General features: G+C 39.1%; 1 protein-coding gene across 2 annotated transcripts in view; it reads left to right on the plus strand.

The window, feature by feature from the left end:
- Positions 1-18,806, plus strand: part of DSCAM (DS cell adhesion molecule) — an 859,211-nt gene that overhangs the window by 516,312 nt on the left and 324,093 nt on the right. For both annotated transcript variants that reach the window (XM_086341570.1, XM_086341667.1), the window contains 2 exons: positions 3,544-3,690; positions 15,255-15,533. In XM_086341570.1, the coding sequence (XP_086197696.1) occupies positions 3,544-3,690; positions 15,255-15,533 (426 nt within the window). The remainder of the gene's footprint in view (positions 1-3,543; positions 3,691-15,254; positions 15,534-18,806) is intronic.

An 18,806-nucleotide genomic window follows, 5' to 3' on the forward strand; every position in this document is an offset into this window, starting at 1 on the left:
GTCCACAGGAAATGAATCTCCTATCACTTTATCCTGGGGCTCCTCACCTACCTCCCGCCTCAGTTTTACATTTCTGGATAGAACTAGTCCACTAGCCCCTGTGCTGAGCGTAGCAAGGCTGGTACTAAGCTGTAGGTTTTCTTCACTGGCATTAACACACCAGCTCATGCCAATAAACACTGGAGACCTGTGCCAGCACTCAATTGAAACCCATTTCTTCTGGGTTTATGCAAAGTTCTAAGAGCTTTGGTATGTCTGGTTTCTCCCTCTCAGCACACACATCCTGAGAGTATCCACAGCGATTCTGTCAGCAGAGAGAGGTGACAGCTCAGAGCCTGGTGGTAAAGGAGGGAACCGTGTGTGTTTGTGCGTGCTAAGTTACTTCAGTCTTGTCCAACTCTTTGTGATCCTATGGACCTTAGCCCACCAGGCTCCTCTGTCCAAGGTATTCTCCAGGCAAGAATAATGGAGTGTCTTGTTGTGCCCTTCTCCAGGGCATCTTCCTGATCCAGGGATTGATCTCATCTCCTTTACATCTCCTGCCTTGGAGGTGGATTCTTCACCACCAGTGCTACCTGGGAAACCCAGAGAGAACAGATGAACTATTAAAGACAGAACTGGGGACTTGAACTCCTGGGCCATTCAGGGCATGTTGAGAAGCCAAGATAGCTTCTGATATATCCCTTTAATAACTGAGCAGTGTGGCTCAATAGTCTACAACTGCAATCATGACCCTAAATCCAAAAATCATTCACGATTGTTCAGTTGACTGCTTTGCAGTATGTTTAACATGACAAACAAAAAGTGTGGACTATATTTTAGCAGTGTTTATATGTAAAGTGCTAATAATTTTCCAAGGAAAATAAAATTACCTACAAAAGTTTGGCTTTGCACAGTTGTATGTTACCAGACAGTTCTGAGTAGTAAAGGGGTGTGTGTGTGTGTGTGTGTGTGTGTGTGTGTGTGAGAGAGACAGAGAGAGAGAGAGAGACTGTGTGTGTAGTTTATTGCTATTAATATTTTGTTTTAATATTTGCCTATCTTAACAGAACCACATTCTTCCATCTCATTTAAGGCTGTGAACAAATCCATTTATTCCATATGATACAAAATCCTTTGCTGATGTAAGGCAGAAAGCAGGGTGCATTGAAAAGCAAGGGGGTGGTTGAGAAGATTCCCTGTTACCATGAAACCAAGACACCTGGTGTCCTAGTGACATAGCTATGCCTCATTGTCCTAAGAGTTCCCTGTATCTTGGGAGTTTAGGCTGAACCCCAGGACTCTGGGTCTTTGTGGTCCTCTCCTAATCAGATTCTTCTATTCTTCATTTTTATTTTAGGTTTTAAAATATTGATCAGTTTGGTGATGGGGTTCAATGAGAAATAATGGGTTCGACAGAGATGGTTCAAATTAGCATGGGAATTCAGCCAACTCCTTCTTCCTTCCCTGTGAATATCTCAGAAAATGTTTCACACCAACAAGGTTCTCAATTCTCTGAAACACCATGTCTTTAGAGAGTTTATTTAGCATGCTAAGTGGATAAAAAGGAGTCAGCTATTCCAGGAGCAAAGTGAGTGATTAAATTAAATGTACCTGGAGAGTAGAGCCCTCTTAGGAATCAGCGGAGTAATGAGCGCAGGCTGCTGCTTCTGCAACCCTGAGCATCCCCTGACACTCGGAGGAGCCGTGCACAAGAGGCTCCCCTTACACTGTCACCACTGATGATGGCCTGTCAATTCTAGTGCAAAGACGCCGTCTTCGAGTGGTGACAGGAGTTAATATAGTAGCTTTTTGTTCCTTGTTTCTGTCTTTCTGTACTTTAAAGTAACTTGTTATTAAAGCATTATGTAAGTATGCAAAATATATTGACAGGAAAAAATGTTTCAATTATACACAATATATACTGGTAAGACCTGTTTGGCATGTGATGACAGATGACAAGTGGTAATTTTAGTGGCTGTTTTCAGGGGGAGGATAAAGCAAAAGTAGCTAGAATATACATCATTCCCTTTTTCAGCTATTCTAATGTTTAGCATATTTATAGCATATTTTAAAATAAGTAACTAATATATTTGTTAAAAAAATAAATTTATCACTTAAAGGTATTTTATCCTTTAGTAGTTAATTGGTGTTCTTCTGGAAAGCTTATGCTGGATCAGTGTTTGTTTTATGATTTTTTAAATTCATGTCCATTGAATTGCTTTCATATTGCATAAGAAGCAATAAGCTGTTTTTACTTTATCTGACAGTTGATCTATGAATAATTTATACTTCTTATAAGAAGTAACCATGGGATGGCTGTGAGAATTGTGTTCACAGCTTTAAATATTTGAGACCTACAATTAATGAAGTCAGAACTTCTGGCAAATTCTGATTAATATAAACCAAAGGCAGTTTCAAATGAAACTAAGGAAAACAAACAGTTGAAAAGAATGTGAATTTTTGTCATTTTGGTCTTTTCCCAAAGAAGCAAAATGACATTACCTTTCAAGTAGAATTGCATCAGATGTAGAAATTTTCCATAGGAAAGGCTAACAGTGGAACACAAGGAGTTGAGTCTCCCACCATGTAAGTGCTGGCGCTCACCTAGGAATGTACTCCTTTGCTTTTATTTGGTGTATCACAAAAATTATCACTGAACAGTGAAAACTTATCTTTAGGTATTTACATATGTTTAGATATTTTAACATTAATTAGATATTAATTAGTTAAAGATATTAAATATCTTTAGATAGTTTTGAAGGAAAGAATCTTGTTTATTCTCCTTCAAGCAACAATGATGCTTGGTCTCTTAATGCTGGCCATTTCTGTTCAAACTGAGTTATAGAGGCAAAACCCACAGGTCACGGAGAGCACGTTGTATCCAGTGTTGATATGCAGGAGAAAGAGGTGGGTATCACTTTTTTCTTCCTGAGGTGAAAATGCTATCATTGATAATTTCAGTAGTAATCAGAAAATAGAAGAGCTCTCTAAAGCACTGAATATAGGAAGAATTGATCTTTATCCTAGAATATAGATGTAAGTGTTGGTTATCATTGAGGAAATTAGTCTTTCCTGGGAAGGTTGTGGAATATATCATTGTTCTTTAGTCTAACATGTTTATGTATTTATTGAAACATTTGAAATACTTACATGATATAGAAATTTATAAAAGAAAATTAATACTCCTTTAATTTGTCATATTCTGAGAGAAAAGTGATGGTCAAAGAAAATCTGCTAAATTAGCAACATACCAATTATATGCCAACTCTCTTGCTCCTAAATAAATACATGACCTAAAAAATTAATTAATGAGACTAAGCTTTGCAAGTATGTATTTATTTTGTAGTATACTCACTAAAATCCCCTAATTTAGAATAAAGTATTAATGTAGCTTGAACCCTTAAAGTAACACACACACAAACGCAAACACACACACACATCTATTATTTGCCTTCATATGAGTTTCCTTCAGGTGAAGAAAGTCTATTCAGTGCCTTTGTATGACTGGGTTGCTTCTGTTCTGTTCTGTTTTAATGGGGTAATCATTTTCTTCTATTTTAGGATCTAGATTTCTCATCACATCCACGGGCGCCTTGTATATTAAAGATGTACAAAATGAAGATGGATTGTATAACTACCGCTGTGTCACGCGGCACAGATACACCGGGGAGACCAGGCAAAGTAACAGCGCTAGACTTTTCGTATCAGGTAAAAACTCATCGGCACTGAGATTTCTGTTTCTGTTTTCTTTTGTTAGTGCTCTGGGATGACTCCAGTAAAATCATGGAACTTACAAGTAAAATGAAGTCCGTATTTCTGTCCCAAAATATTCTAGCAACTTGAGGGTTTTTTAAATAAAAAAAAAAGAAAGAAAGAAAAAACTTTTCCCGATACAGTACAATGCAAATATGGATATTTCACCTATTGTAAAATTCCAAATTTCTTTGACCCTATATTATTGCTACTTTGTTGACAATGCCTCCTCTCACTACTGTATGTTATGACTGGTGATACCAATTAGCACCTCCGTGCTTTCTACTCTGCAGAGCTCTAAGGGAGCAGGACGTAGTCCTTGGAACACACCTCTTATTCCCCACCTAGCAGTAGTGGAGAAATTATCCACATTGACTTAGAAGGGCGGGTTTGGTGGGGGATGGGGGAGACTCAAGAGGGAGGGAGCATATGCATACTTACGGAAAATTCATGGTGTTGTACGCTGGAAGCCAACACACAAATGTAAATCAGTTATCCTCCAATAAAAAATTTAAAAATGTAATATTCTATGCCCATTGGTTTAATACAGCTCCTTTTTTAAGACTATCTTACACATTTTTAAATATAGCATATACATTATAAAGTGAGTATAATGATAATAATCATTATTAGTGAGTATAATAATAATGAGATTTTGAAATGTATATTGATTTGCAAATAAGGACTCAATTTAATGACTAAGAACTTTCTACATTATATATATATATATATATATATATTTAACCAGTTGGTCAAAATAAAACAAAATCATGGGTATGAAAAAAAAAATGAAGTTAAAGAAATAGGCATGGCCTTCCAGGATTATTCTCAAGTGAAGGAAACCCAAAAACAGTTTATTCCACTTTCACAAATATATCAGTTTTGTGCCTCTTTTAATGGGAGTTATACTTTGAGAAGATATCGACCTTTTGCAGAATCTTTACAGTTGGCTTGCTGTTGATCCATCAGTCAAACAAATCAGCAATACGTTTACACAGGATTGCATTAGTGCTCCGTGCAGAAGTTTAGAAGTATGAAATTACCATCTCAGTATTAGAAATCAAATGTAAAATATATGACTTTGGTCTTATAGTTTTAGAATATAAAATTGATCCATGTGTATATGTACCCCAGCTTTCTTATCCATTCATCTGCTGATGGGCATCTAGGTTGCTTCCATGTCCTGGCGATTATAAACAGTGCTGCGATGAACATTGGGGTACACGTGTCTCTTTCCCTTCTGGTTTCCTCAGTGTGTATGCCCAGCAGTGGGATTGCTGGATCATAAGGCAGTTCTATTTCCACTTTTTTAAGGAATCTCCACACTGTTCTCCATAGTGGCTGTACTAGTTTGCATTCCCACCAACAGTGTAAGAGGGTTCCCTTTTCTCCACACCCTCTCCAGCATTTATTATTTGTAGAATTTTGGATCGCAGCCATTCTGACTGGTGTGAAATGGTACCTCATAGTGGTTTTACACAATGGAGTATTACTCAGCCATTAAAAAGAATACATTTGAATCCGTTCTAATGAGGTGGATGAAACTGGAGCCTATTATACAGAGTGAAGTAAGCCAGAAGGAAAAACATCAATACAGTATACTAATGCATATATATGGAATTTAGAAAGATGGTAACAATAACCCGGTGTACGAGACAGCAAAAGAGACACTGATGTATGGAACAGTCTTATGGACTCTGTGGGAGAGGGAGAGGGTGGGAAGATTTGGGAGAATGGCATTGAAACATGTAAAATATCATGTATGAAACAAGTTGCCAGTCCAGGTTCGATGCACGATACTGGATGCTTGGGGCTAGTGCACTGGGACGACCCAGAGGGATGGTATGGGGAGGGAGGAGGGAGGAGGGTTCAGGATGGGGAACACATGTATACCTGTGGCGGATTCATTCTGATATTTGGCAAAACTAATACAATTATGTAAAGTTTAAAAATAAAATAAAATTAGAAAAAAAAAAGTGATCCATGCAGTGATTAGTAATTTTATTTGCCGTGATGTTTTGTGTGGGAGACATAATAACAAGTTTTCAAGTGCTGGAGTAATTAGAACAATGTCACCTAACACCCACATATTGCCCTTGATAATGCTTTATCTGAATTCCTCTTCCCCATTTACATCCTTAAAATAGCCAACACTCACCTGTCTTTTAAGGTTTAGGAAAAACATAAGTCATAACTAATTGATATTTTTTCCCCTCTGAACTTGAAAATAGTTTATCTTTACCTGTTCTTTTTCATATCAGTTGTTACTTTATCTCTTGTGTTATTAGTTATGACTTGTTGCCTCTGTTTAGGGCAAGAATAATCAGCACAGTAAAAAAAAAAAAAAATACGCTCGTTTGTACGCCCGTGGCGGATTCATGTTGATCTGTGGCAGAACCAATACAATATTGTGAAGTAATTAGCCTCCAATTAAAATAAATAAATTTAAATTTAAAAAAAAGAAAAGTGAGAACCCAGCTCTATGGCCCTTAAAACATCTTAAAATTGTGGAGGTGGAGGGGCTTTGTAAGTTACCCAGTCAAAATAAAGAGTTGGAATTTGTTTTAAAAATAAATAAATAAATAAAATGCCCAGAAAATAAACCTAAAAATATGTGCTAGAAATTCTTGCAAAAATATCCTAACATATTTGCTTGTTGTTTTAAACCTAGCTCTTGACAGCTATCCAAAACCTCCTGGATAGGGCATGCACATTATACACGTCAGAGAACATAACAGAGCAGGAAAGTGAAAGATCACCTTCTGGTGTGAAATAAGCAGGGTCTTTGATAAGAAGACCAGCCAGCCCTCAAAGTTTCCCTCTGCTTCAGAAGCCCTATCCTCCAACCAACCAGACTTGTATTATTGAAAAATAAAACTTCAAAAATTAAAAAAAATTAAAATTAAATTAAAATGTTGAGAAGATAAATTATAAAATGAGTAGCCTCTGTTACCTGTTCCATGGTGTTTTTAATAATAGGCTTTCCTGATAGCTCAGTTGGTAAAGAATCTCCTGCAATGCCAGAGACCTCCGTTCAATTCCCGGGTCGGGAAGATCCCTTGGAGAAGGGATAGGCCACCCACTCCTGTATTCTTGGGCTTCCCTGTGGCTCAGCTGGTAAACAGTCAGCCTGCAATGCGGGAGTCCTGGGTTTTATCCCTGGGTTGGGAAGATTCCCTGGAGAAGGGAAAGGCTATCCATTCCAGTATTCTGCCCTGGAAAATTCCATGGACTGTGTAGTCCATGGGGTCACAAAGCATCAGACATGACTGAGCGACTTTCACTTTCACAGTGCTTTTAATAAGAGCACAATGGTATATTTGTTCAGAATATCCTAGGAAAGGTCTTTTATGATTGAGGAGGAACTTTTTCACGACAATACTGAAGTAAGAAAGGAAACAGTCTCGGAGGAATGGTGGCATGGATCTGGGTATAAGATGAAACTGAGCTTAGCAAAAAGAAGCAGATATGTATTTCTCCATTGAGATAATGTGAATCACGTGATGATAATCTCAGGAGGCCATTTTTCTCTGAAGTGAAACCTGGAAAAAAAAGTAAAACCTTAAAAAAAAAAGGTGAGAAAACAGAAAAAATAGCCTTGTTTATCTCTAGATCATGAAGTACTGATTTCTCAGAGTTGAAAAGGCAAATTTGCTTTTTTTAATCACAAGCTTAATTATTATTTTTTAAAGAATGTTTCAAAAATAAGCAGCAGGACTCATGAGCATTGATTGGGTCACCACAGAAGCGACGCGACGAGAGTCATGAGATTGCCTCGTGAGCATTTGTGCACATCAGTAAGAAGCATCAGAGGAGAGACTAGTAAAGGAACATCATACACTTGAACACCAGCAGAAAAGAAGAGACGGGATAAGACTGAACATTTGGGGTTAAAGGTGGTAGTTGTAAGAAGGGAGAAGTCAGCAGAGTCACACAGACTCAAAAGGCTCTTAAGAGAGTCTACTGCTTATGGCATGTAGCTTGTGACGTTTTGGTCAGAAATTTCAGTAAAGTAGTTGAGGGAGGAAACAGTTGATGCTAGAACTTGGGAATGTAGACACTGAGTGCAGATTATCTAGAGTTTAAGCTTTGAAGGATAACAGAAAATTATTTAATTTTAAATTAGATCTAAATTGTTAATAAACGTATACATGGGGTTTGCTAGTGGGGTTATGCTAGTAATAAGGTTTTTAATGATTCCAAATTCTTCCTGGAGTGGAAACAGGCTCAATAGGATAACAAAAGAAAAAGAATGTGGATGTCATTTTCAACAAAAGTAGGTGACAGGGATCCTCAGAAACTTTTAAACATGTGGGGCTGTAGATAAACTACTGGCAACAGCAGGTCCAATGTAAGAGAAGCAGCAGTGTAAGAGAAGCAATGGATGGTGAAGGGGGAAGGCCTATTGAGATTACTATATAGTCACAGAAATGCAAAATAGTCAACAAATTGTTTTTGTTCTGTTGCTAAGTCATGTCAGATTCTTTGCAACCCCATAGACTGCAGCATGCTGGTTTTCCCTGTCCTTTACTATCTCCCAGAGTGTGCTCAAACTTTTGTCCATTGTGTCAGTGATGCCATCCAACCATCTCATCCTCTGTTGCCCCCTTCTCCTCTTGCCCTCAGTCTTTCCCAACATCAGGGTCTTTCCCAGTGAGCTGGTTCTTCACATCAAGTGGACAAGGTATTGGAGCTTCAGCTTCAACATGATTTCTTCCAATGAATATTCAAGGTTGATTTCCTTTAGGATTGACTGGTTTGATCCCCTTGCTGTTCAAGGGGCTGTCAAGAGTCTTCTCCAGTACTACAATTCAAAAGCGTCAATTCTTCACCACTTGGCCTTCTTTATGACCCAATTCTCACATCTGTACATGACTACTGGAAAAACCGTAGTGTTGACCATAGGAAACTTTGTCAGCATATGCTCATCTCCAAAAAGCAGAAGAGGACTATTTCTTGATGGGAACCTGGGAAAATGTGTTTGAGGATATTCACAACACTTGGATAGCCCTGTGCAAGCTCTGAGCTGAAGATGAGTATAAAAGGCTGTGACATCACATAGTTAACTGGTGGTCTAACTCCTTGTGTATCTCAGAAGTATTCAGCAAATACTACTTTCAGAAGAAGAGAGATTCACCCTGAGGGAAACTGCTGGATTTAGGAATCAAACTGAGCCAGAGTGAAAAACTAAATGGAGAGAGAGAAGGTGTTTCCATTGAAAAGGTCCAGAAGCAATGGGCAACCAATAGCAACTAGCAACTCTACTGCCTAGACAATAGTCTCTTTTAAATATTATGCCATAATAATAGGGACCACGGTTCCTTGAAATAATGATCACTTATTGCTTTGGGACAGGAAACATGCAAGATGAGCCTGAAATATAAATAGGGTCTTGCCAAAATTATATGTAAATAAATATATATATGTATTAATATTAAGGCATACATAGGTGTGTATATGTGTGCATACATATATACTTACATAATGTACATGTACAATTATATAATTCTTTGCATATATATTTACATGTACACATGTCCATATACATTAAATAATAACAGAAGCAATAATAATAATAATCTTATTGGTCTACTTAGTGGTAACTAGGGCAGGCACCAACTCTTGACTTTGATAACTAGTCATTATAGAGAACAATGAAAATTCTCCCTATATTTCCTATAAGTACTATATATTTTATGATAACCAAACAACCCTAGTTCAGGAAGAAAAGTTCTTATTTACAGAATAATCATATCTGTTGAATGTGAAGATAAGAAAATATTAAAATCGTGATTTTCAACCCTTAGTAAAATAATTCAGACAAACATCATCTGAATTTGCTTATCATTTTTAGCCTTATTGAGTTTTGCATGCAACTCATATAGCCTCATTATATAGATGCAAAGGGAATGACAAAAGGTTGAGCTTGATCTAACCAATCCATCAGAACTAAATTCCAGTCATAAGAAAAAATGGCAATAGAGGAACAGGCTAAATGACAGCATAAAGAAAGATATTCAAAGTGTGGGATTTCCTATGCAATAACTTATCTGTTTCTTCAATAACCCAGAGACATGAGAAGAAATAGAAGAGAGGCTGCTCTGAATTAAAAGAGTCAAGAATGATAACAACAACAACAAAAAAGAACAATAACAATTAAGATCACCGATAAGGGAGTGTGGCAAAGATAATGGAGTAGGAAGATCCTAAGCTAATTCTTCGCATGGACACACCAAAAATACTACTATTTATAGAGGAAATATCAATGATAATAACTTGCAGACATGCAGAAAAGTTTTCCACAATTAAAAATATAAAGACAGAACCACAGTAAGATGGGTAGGAGGTGCAGAGACATGACAAACTCCCAGAGAGGCAAGCCTCAAATGGAAAAATCAAAATTGCAGAAGTTCTCCCCAAGGAGCAAGGGGTCTGAGCCCAACATCAAGCTTCTTAGTCTTGGAGTTCTCCACCAGGAAGATGAAAGCTCCAGAATGTCTGGCTTTGAAAGCCAGTGGGGCTTATGTATGGGAGAGTTGGAGGGTTATAAAATAGATACTCCACTCTTAAAGACTCATGCAAAATCTCTCATGCTCCAAGACCCAGTGCAGAGGCAATCATTTGAAAGTAGCCTGGGTCAGACCCACTTGCTAATTTTGGAAAGCCTCCTGGAAAGGCAGTAACTAACTGGGACTGCCCCAGGATATAGACAACATTTTAGTCGCTAAGTTGTGTCCAACATTTTACAACCCCATGGACTGCAGCACACCAGGCTTCTCTCTCCTTTACCATCTCCAGAGTCTGCTCAAATTCATGTCCATTGAATCAGTGATGCTATCTAACCATGTCATCCTCTGCTTCCCCTTTATCCTTTTGCCTTCAACCTTTCCCATCATTAGGGTCTTTTCCAATGAGTTGGCTCTTCACATCAGATAGCCAAAGTATTGGAGCTTCAGATTCATCATCAGTCCTTCCATAAATATTCAGGGTTTATTTCCTTTAGGATTGACTGGTTTGATTTTCTTTCAGCCTAAGGAACTCTCAAAAGAGTCTTCTCAAGCACCATAGTTGTTTATGGTCCAACTCTCACATCCATACATGACTACTGGAAAAGCTATTGCTTTGACTAGGCTGACTTTGTTGGCAAAGTGATGTCTCTGCTTTTTAATTCTCTTTCTAGGTCTGTCATAGCTTTCCTTCCAAGGAACAAGCATCTTTTTAATTTCATGGCTGCAGACACTATCCACAGTAATTTTGGAGACCAACAAAATAAAATCTGTCACTACTTTTACATTTTCCCTTTCTATTTGTCATAAAATGATGGGACTGGATGCCATAATCTTGATTATTTTTTTTTAATGTTGAGTTTTAAGCCAGGTTTTTCACCAATCATAGACATTGGTGGAAGCAATTTTGGAGAGCTCATTCTATCACGAGGACACTATGCTGGCAAGTGCCATTTTGGAGTCTTCCCTCTTGCTTATTAGTGCTGGTGGTTTACCTGCCTATTAGACAATTTGACAGCAACCCCTGGACCAACACCACCCCAGGGCTAGCAGCCCATTGCATGGAAAACCAGCCCCCCGACTAGTAGGGCAGCAGCCTCTACATGAAGTAGGGCCTGCCAGCCAACCAGGCCGGGGTCCATCCCTGCCTACCAGCCACTCTCAGTAGTCAGCCCCACCATAACTGAAGGGTCCCTGCGGTCCACTTAAGGGGCTCCCCTAGAGCACTTGGCTCTGGGAACCAGTGTGCTGCTGGGCCCCATAGCACATTTCCAATATCAGGCCACTTCCTCAAAATTGGGATATGTAAGTGATATATATATAACACAGATGTAAAAACAGAATTCAGCAAAATGAGGCAACTGAGGAATATTTTGCAAATAAAAGAACAAGATAAAATTCCAGAAGAAGAACTAAGGAGATAATAATCTCCCTAACAAAAAAAAATACAAGGTTAAGATCACAAAGGTGCTCAATGAACTTGGGAGAAGAATGAATGAACATGATGAGAAGTCTAATAGCAAGTTAGAAAACACAAGAACCAAACAGAGCTGAAGACTATGATTACTAAACAGAAGAATACACTAGAAGGAATCAACAGTAGATTAGATTAAGCAGGGGAACAGATCAGTGAACTGGAAGACAGAGTAGTGGAAAACTCTTATGTGGAACTGAAAACAGAAAAAAAAAAATGAAGACAGTTTAAGAGACCTGGGGATAATCACACTTACTATCTTATAGGGGTCTCAGAAGGAAAAGAGAGGGAGAAAGGGGCAGAAAAATTATTGGAAGAAATAATAGCTCAACACTTCCCTGACCAGGGAACGTAAACAAGTATTCAGGTCCACAAAGCAGAGGATCACTCTCTTACACACACACAAAGATGAACCAAAGAGATTCACACCAAGACACGTTATAATTAAAATGGAAAAAATTAAAGATATAGAGAGAATGTTAAACACAGCAAGGAAAAAGGAACTACTTAAATACAAAAGAACTCCCATGAGACTATCAATTGACTTTTCGGTAGAAACTTTGCAGGCCAGAAAGCAGTGTCATAATATGTTTAAAGTGATGAAATAAAAATAAACAAAATAAGATTATTCTACAAAAGAGAGATAAGAGTTTTACAGATAAGCAAAAGTTAAAAGATTTCACTGTCATTAAACCTTCCCTGGTAGCTCAGATGGTGGAGAATCCACCACCAGTGCAGGAGATCTGAGTTCAATACCTGGGTTGTGAAGATCTCCTGGAGGAGAAAATGGCAACCCACTCCATTATTCTTGCCTGTAGAATCCCCATAGACAGAGGAACCTGAACGGCTACAGTCCATGGGGTTGCAAAGAGTCAGACACAACTAAGCGACTAAGCACACAAGCCTATCTTATAAAGACTATGAAAGGGACTTCTGTAAGCACCAAAAAGACCACATCTAGAAATATGAAATTTAGAAAAAGAAAATATGACTGGTAAAGTAAACATATAGTAAAGGTAGTTGACGCGCAAATTGTAAGGCTAGCAAAAGGTTGAAAGACAAAAGCAGACAGATCATCTATATCCACAATAAGTTGAGGGCTACACAAAACAGAAAGATGTAAAATATAAACTCAAAATACTAAAATGGTGGCAAGTAAAAAATGGAGTTTTTAGAATGTGTTCAAACTTAAGAGATCATCAAATTAAAATAATCAAGTGTGTGTATATATATATATATATATACACACACACATACACACATATATATATCCATATAAATCTATATACAAGCCAAAATACATTTATATACAAGCCAAAAATCTATACTGGGTACTCGAGAAAAGAAAAATGAATCCAGACATAATGCTAAAGATAGTCATCAAATCACAAGGGAAGAAAGCAGAAAAAGCAAAAAGAAAACTATAAAATTAGAAAACAATGAACAAAATAACAGTAAGTACATATCTGCCAATAATTACTTTAAATGTAAATGGACTAATGCTCTAATCAAAAGGTATACTGTGGCTGATTTGATTAAAAAAAAACACACACACATATATGCTGCCAACAAGAGACTCACTTCAAATCTAAAGACACACACAGACTGAAAGTTAGGGGATGGAAACAGGTATTTGGTCAAACGGAAACAAAAAGAAGGTTGGTGTAGCAATACTTGTATCAGAAATGTAGACTTTAAAACAAAGACTTTTGTATTTTGTTAAAATACAGGAAAGAATGTTACATGATGATAAAGGGATCAATCTGAAAGGGAAATATAGCAGTGGTAATTCCTATGCATCCAACATAGAAATACTTAAATAAAGAGAATACTAGCAGATGTAATGGGAAATATTGACAGCAACACAATTATAGAAACAGATTTTAATGTCCCATTTACATCAATGAACAGATCATACAAAAAGAAAAGCAATAAGGAAGCATTCACTGAATGAAACTTTAGACAAAATGGCCTAGATAGATAGATAAATCAATTCCTGATGCCCATTTCCAGTCAAATTCAATCCCAGCTGCAGGCAACTACTAATCTATTGTCTATCTCTATAGATTTGTGTTTTCACTGTGTTTTGTATAAATCAAATTCGGTGATATGTGGCTTTGTATCTGGCTTCTTTCATTTAGCCTAATCTTTTGAGGCCCATCCCTATTGTAACATGTCCATTCATATAGTAACATGTATCTTTTGTATTGCTGATTAATATGTATGTATGTTCACATTTCGCTTATCCAGCTACTAAACAATGATCCTATTGTTTAGTATGAACTATTTCAACTTTTTGGCTCTTACGAATAATCCTGCTATGAACATTTGTGAAAAAGTGTTTGAATGAACGTGGGTTTTCCTTTGTCTAGGGTGGATTCTTACAGTGGAGCTTTTGAGCCTTGTGATGAACTGAAGTTTAACATTTTACAAAGCTGCTGATGTGTTTTCCAAAGTGGTTGCCCCATTTTACTTTCAAGTTAACAATGCATGAAAGTTCTACTTTCTTTTCCACATCCTCACAAGCACTTGCTGCTATGGGGGTCTTTATTATAGACATCCTAGTAAGTGTGAAGTAGTATCTCACTGTGGTTTTAATTTGCATTACCCTAGTGGCTGGGCTTTCCAGGTGGCCCTGTGGCAAAGAATCCACGTGCCAATGCAGGAGACACGTGTTTGATCCTTGGGTGGAGAAGAACCCTTGGAGAAGAAAATGGCAATCCACTCTAGTATTCTTGCCTGGGAAATCCCAAGAGCAGAGGAAACTGGTGGAATACAAACCATGAGATCCCAAAAGAATCAGATACAACTTAGAAACTAAAAAACAATAGCAACTGTCATGGCTAACAATACTGAACATCTTTCCATGTGCTTATCAATCATTTGTACATCTTCTTTGGTGATGTATCAGGTTCAACCTTTTGAAAATTTTGAGAGACAGGAATGTATATGAATAGGGCTTTCTTTCTGTTCATATATATGCATATATGTGTGTGTGTGTGTTTATGTGTGTGTGTGTGTGTGTGCATATATGGGCTTCCCTGGTGGTTCAATTCAGTTCAGTCACTCAGTTGTGTCAGACTCTTTGCAATCCCATGGACTGCAACATGCCAAGCTTCCCTGTCCATCACCAGCTCCCGGGGTTTACTCAAACTCATACCATCGCATAGGGGATGCCATCCAACCATCTCATCCTCTGTCATCCCCTTTTCCTGCCACCTTCAATCTTTCCCAGCATCAGGGTCTTTTCCAATGAGTCAGTTCTTTGCATCAGGTGGCTGGTGGCTCAGATGGTAAAGAAGCTGCCTGCAATGCAAGAGACCCGGGTTTGATCCCTGGATCGAAATATCCCCGGGAGAAGGGAATGGCAGTTCACTCCAGTATTATTGCCTGGAGAATTCCATGGACAGAGGAATCTTAAAGGTGTATTAATAATTGAAATCATATATAAAATTTGAATTATATATGACGTCCTATGATTCTGAATGACACATTAACTCCTTCACTGCATCTAAGAGTTTTTTCCTTTCCTTCTGCAGACCCAGCGAACTCAGCCCCGTCCATACTGGATGGGTTTGATCATCGCAAAGCCATGGCAGGGCAGCGTGTGGAGCTACCTTGCAAAGCACTTGGGCACCCTGAGCCAGATTACCGCTGGCTGAAGGACAACATGCCCCTGGAACTTTCTGGAAGGTTCCAGAAGACCATGACAGGGCTGCTTATTGAGAACACACGTCCCTCAGACTCAGGCAGCTATGTGTGTGAAGTGTCCAACAGATATGGAACTGCTAAGGTGATAGGCCGCCTGTACGTGAAACGTAAGTTGGATGGTAACTGGCAGTGGTGATGCTAGCTGCCAATGGTGGAGCTCCTGTTACAAGTGACCCCCTGGCCTTCTCTGTAGCTCCCATGAATCCTCACTCCATTTTAGCCCCATTTCACAGATGAGGAAATCAAGTCTTCAAATGCTGGAGGTTACTCCTTAGAAGGAAAGTTATGACCAACCTAGACAGCATATTGAAAAGCAGAGACATTACTTTGTCAACAAAGGTCTGTCTAGTCAAGGCTATGGTTTTTCCAGTGGTCATGTATGACTGTGAGAATTGGACTATAAAGAAAACTGATTGCTGAAGAATTGATGCTTTTGAACTGTGGTGTTGGAGAAGACTCTTGAGAGTCCCTTGGACTGCAAGGAGATCCAACCAGTCCATCCTAATGGAGATCAGTCCTGAGTGTTCATTGAAAGGACTGATGTTGAAGTGAAACTCCAATACTTTGGCCACCTGCTGCCAAGAGCTGACTCACTAGAAAAGACCCTGATGCTGGGGAAGATTGAGGGCAGGAGGAGAAGGGGCCGACAGAGGATGAGATGGTTGTGTGGCATCGACTCAATGGACATGGGTTTGGGTGAACTTCGGGAGTTGGTGATGGACAGGGAGGCCTGGAGTGCTGTGGTTCATGGGGTCGCAAAGAGTCGGACATGACTGGGCAACTGAACTGAACTGAACACAGCTGGAGAGTCTGGGGCCACAGTATCCAGCTCCAAGATAACATTACCTAGCTGTTGAATTCAGAATGGCCAGCCAGTCTGCAAATCAATGGAGGGAGATAAGCAGGGTGGTGCTGTTAGCACAGGCAATGGTGATCAGATCAAAGGAGTTGCCCTTGGCCAGTTGCCAGATTCTGCTTTAGGTTTCTAAATGGGGCTTTATCACCTCTCTACAGGGCTGAATCTAGAGCTGTAATTATCTGAAAATTGGACTTGGACTCAATATTAGAGACAATTTAGTCCAACTATGGTGACTATAGCTTCCCTAGGGGTCCGTGGTAAAAACAGTGAAGTGAAAGGCACTCAGTCATGTCTGACTCTTTGTGATCTCATGGACTACACAGTCCATGGACTTCTCCAGGCCAGAATACTGGAGTGGGTAGCCTTTCCCTTCTCCAGGGGATCTTGCCAACCCAGGGATTGAACCCAGGTCTCCCACATTGCAGGTGGATTCTTTACCAAGCTGAGCCACCAGGGAAGTCCCAGTAGTAAAAGAACCTGCCTTCAATGCAGGAGAAGGCATTCTATCCTTGGGTTGGGAATATCCCTTGGAGAAGGAAATGGCAAGCCACTCCTGTATTCCTGCCTGGGAAATCCCATGGACAGAGAAGTCTGGTGGGCTACAGTCCATGCAGTCACAAAGAATCAGACACAACTGAAGCACTAAACAATAACATGATGAATACATCTCATCTCTAAACTGATCTGGAATGACCAGTGTGAGGAAGACGATGAGAAGGAGGGTGAAGGCAGACAGAGGAAGAAGGGATGTGATTTCAGGGGTACACTCTCTAATCTATTTATAAAGCCTTAATTTTATTCATGCAGAAACAAAATCAAACTGATTTTACTCAAGATCACAGGACCAGAAGTGAGTGGTAGAACTTTGGTCAAAATATATGGCTCGTAGTTGCCAGTCGGATAATATATATATTTGTATACAGAAAAATTTGATGAACTGAACAAACTGAATATGAGTCTAGCATTTAAAAGGAAGGCATTTTCTTATCCTGGCTTTTTTCTAGCCTTCTGCCTGTTTATGGAACCACCTCTTCAATGTTACCATGGATGTAGACAGCTTTAGCACAATACCAGCCCAAGTGAGTCCATTTGAAACAAATATCCCAAAGACTGCCTGGAATCAGCTGTCCAGACTGAGTCCTGCAAATGTCATTTGAATGTGCTTAGGCTGATTTTCGCTAGAAATGGAGGATAATGTCTGAACAATTATATTTCTATGACTGAAGTGCCTTGTTGATGAAACAATGAAACATTGGACAGCTAGTGAGAATTATTCCAATGGGAGGTTCAAAACCACTTTTTGTGGCTCCTCAGTTTCTGCTGAATAATATTTATATATTAAGATAGTGGGGAAAGCCTGTCAAGAAAACCTGTAAGGTCACATTTCCCATCGTTTTGCTTCAAAAAAACCTACTTCCTGTGAAATCTAACTTCCTTCCCACTATAAGCAGTTCCTTCCCTAAAAGTGCAAGCCATGGTGCTCCCTCCACATGGAAGATGCTTTTCAAATACTTGAATGTCTAAAACTCCCCATCTTTCTAAGTCTAATGCAATGCCGTATTCCCCAGGCATTCCCCATTCCACTCCTGTTTTCTGCTCAAAGCTCAGAATAGTTTATTGCTTTCTCTGTAAAGACATTTATCCTTGTCTACGTTGTAAATGACCCTGATACTGGGAAACATTGAGGGTAGTAGGAGAAGGGGGCAACAGAAGATGAGATGGTTGGATGGCATCACCGACTCAATGCACATGAGTTTGAGCACACTCTGGGAGATAGTGAAGGACGGGGAAACCTGGTGTGTTGCATTTCATGGGGTTGCAAGATGTCGGACTTGACTGAGCAACTGAACAACAGTAACACATTGTAAAAGTTATCTGTAGGAAAGTCTTAATTCTGAATATGTCTGTTTTCCTGTTTGTATTTGTGAGCCTTGTCTGGAAAAGTTCCAGGTATGCCTCTAACACTCCATCCTCCCTTCTGACTGGTCCTTAGTTTGGTCTCTCTTTTCCAGGTGGACATGATGCTCTTGCAAATTCAGAACATTCTCCTCTTTTATTTTTCTCTCTCTTTTGTTTTCTAGTTTCAAATTCCTCCCCTCTGAAAACAGCCCTGAATTTGCAGGTTCAGCCTCAGCCTCCTTGGGTGTCAGAAGAACATATTTCCAAATTTTATATCAGATGCTCAGCAGGAGTATCCCAAACTGCTCTCTACCATCTCTGGCATGTAAATGACTCCTGTTATCCTAGACTCCTTCTACCCTCAAACCCTCCAAATGCAAGCTTTAAGCCCCAGATCCTCTTTGAGACTTCCCTTTCTAGGTCTAATTCCTGCCAAGTCCTAGAGATTGTATCTCAAGGCCTTTCTCAACTGTGCTCCCCACCTCCACCCAGTCCTAAATTGAGTTTTAATTGAGTCACAGCTAGACATCAACAATTCCTCCTTGCTGACCAATTTTCCCATTATCATTTGTGCAACACAATACGATCAATCGATTCTCCTAAAAATGTGTTTACTCTATTG

The sequence above is a fragment of the Bos grunniens genome, chromosome 1 (assembly GCF_055505025.1).
Source record: "Bos grunniens cultivar Pamir isolate PY7600 chromosome 1, Bosgru_T2T1.0, whole genome shotgun sequence".
NCBI lineage: Eukaryota > Metazoa > Chordata > Mammalia > Artiodactyla > Bovidae > Bos > Bos grunniens.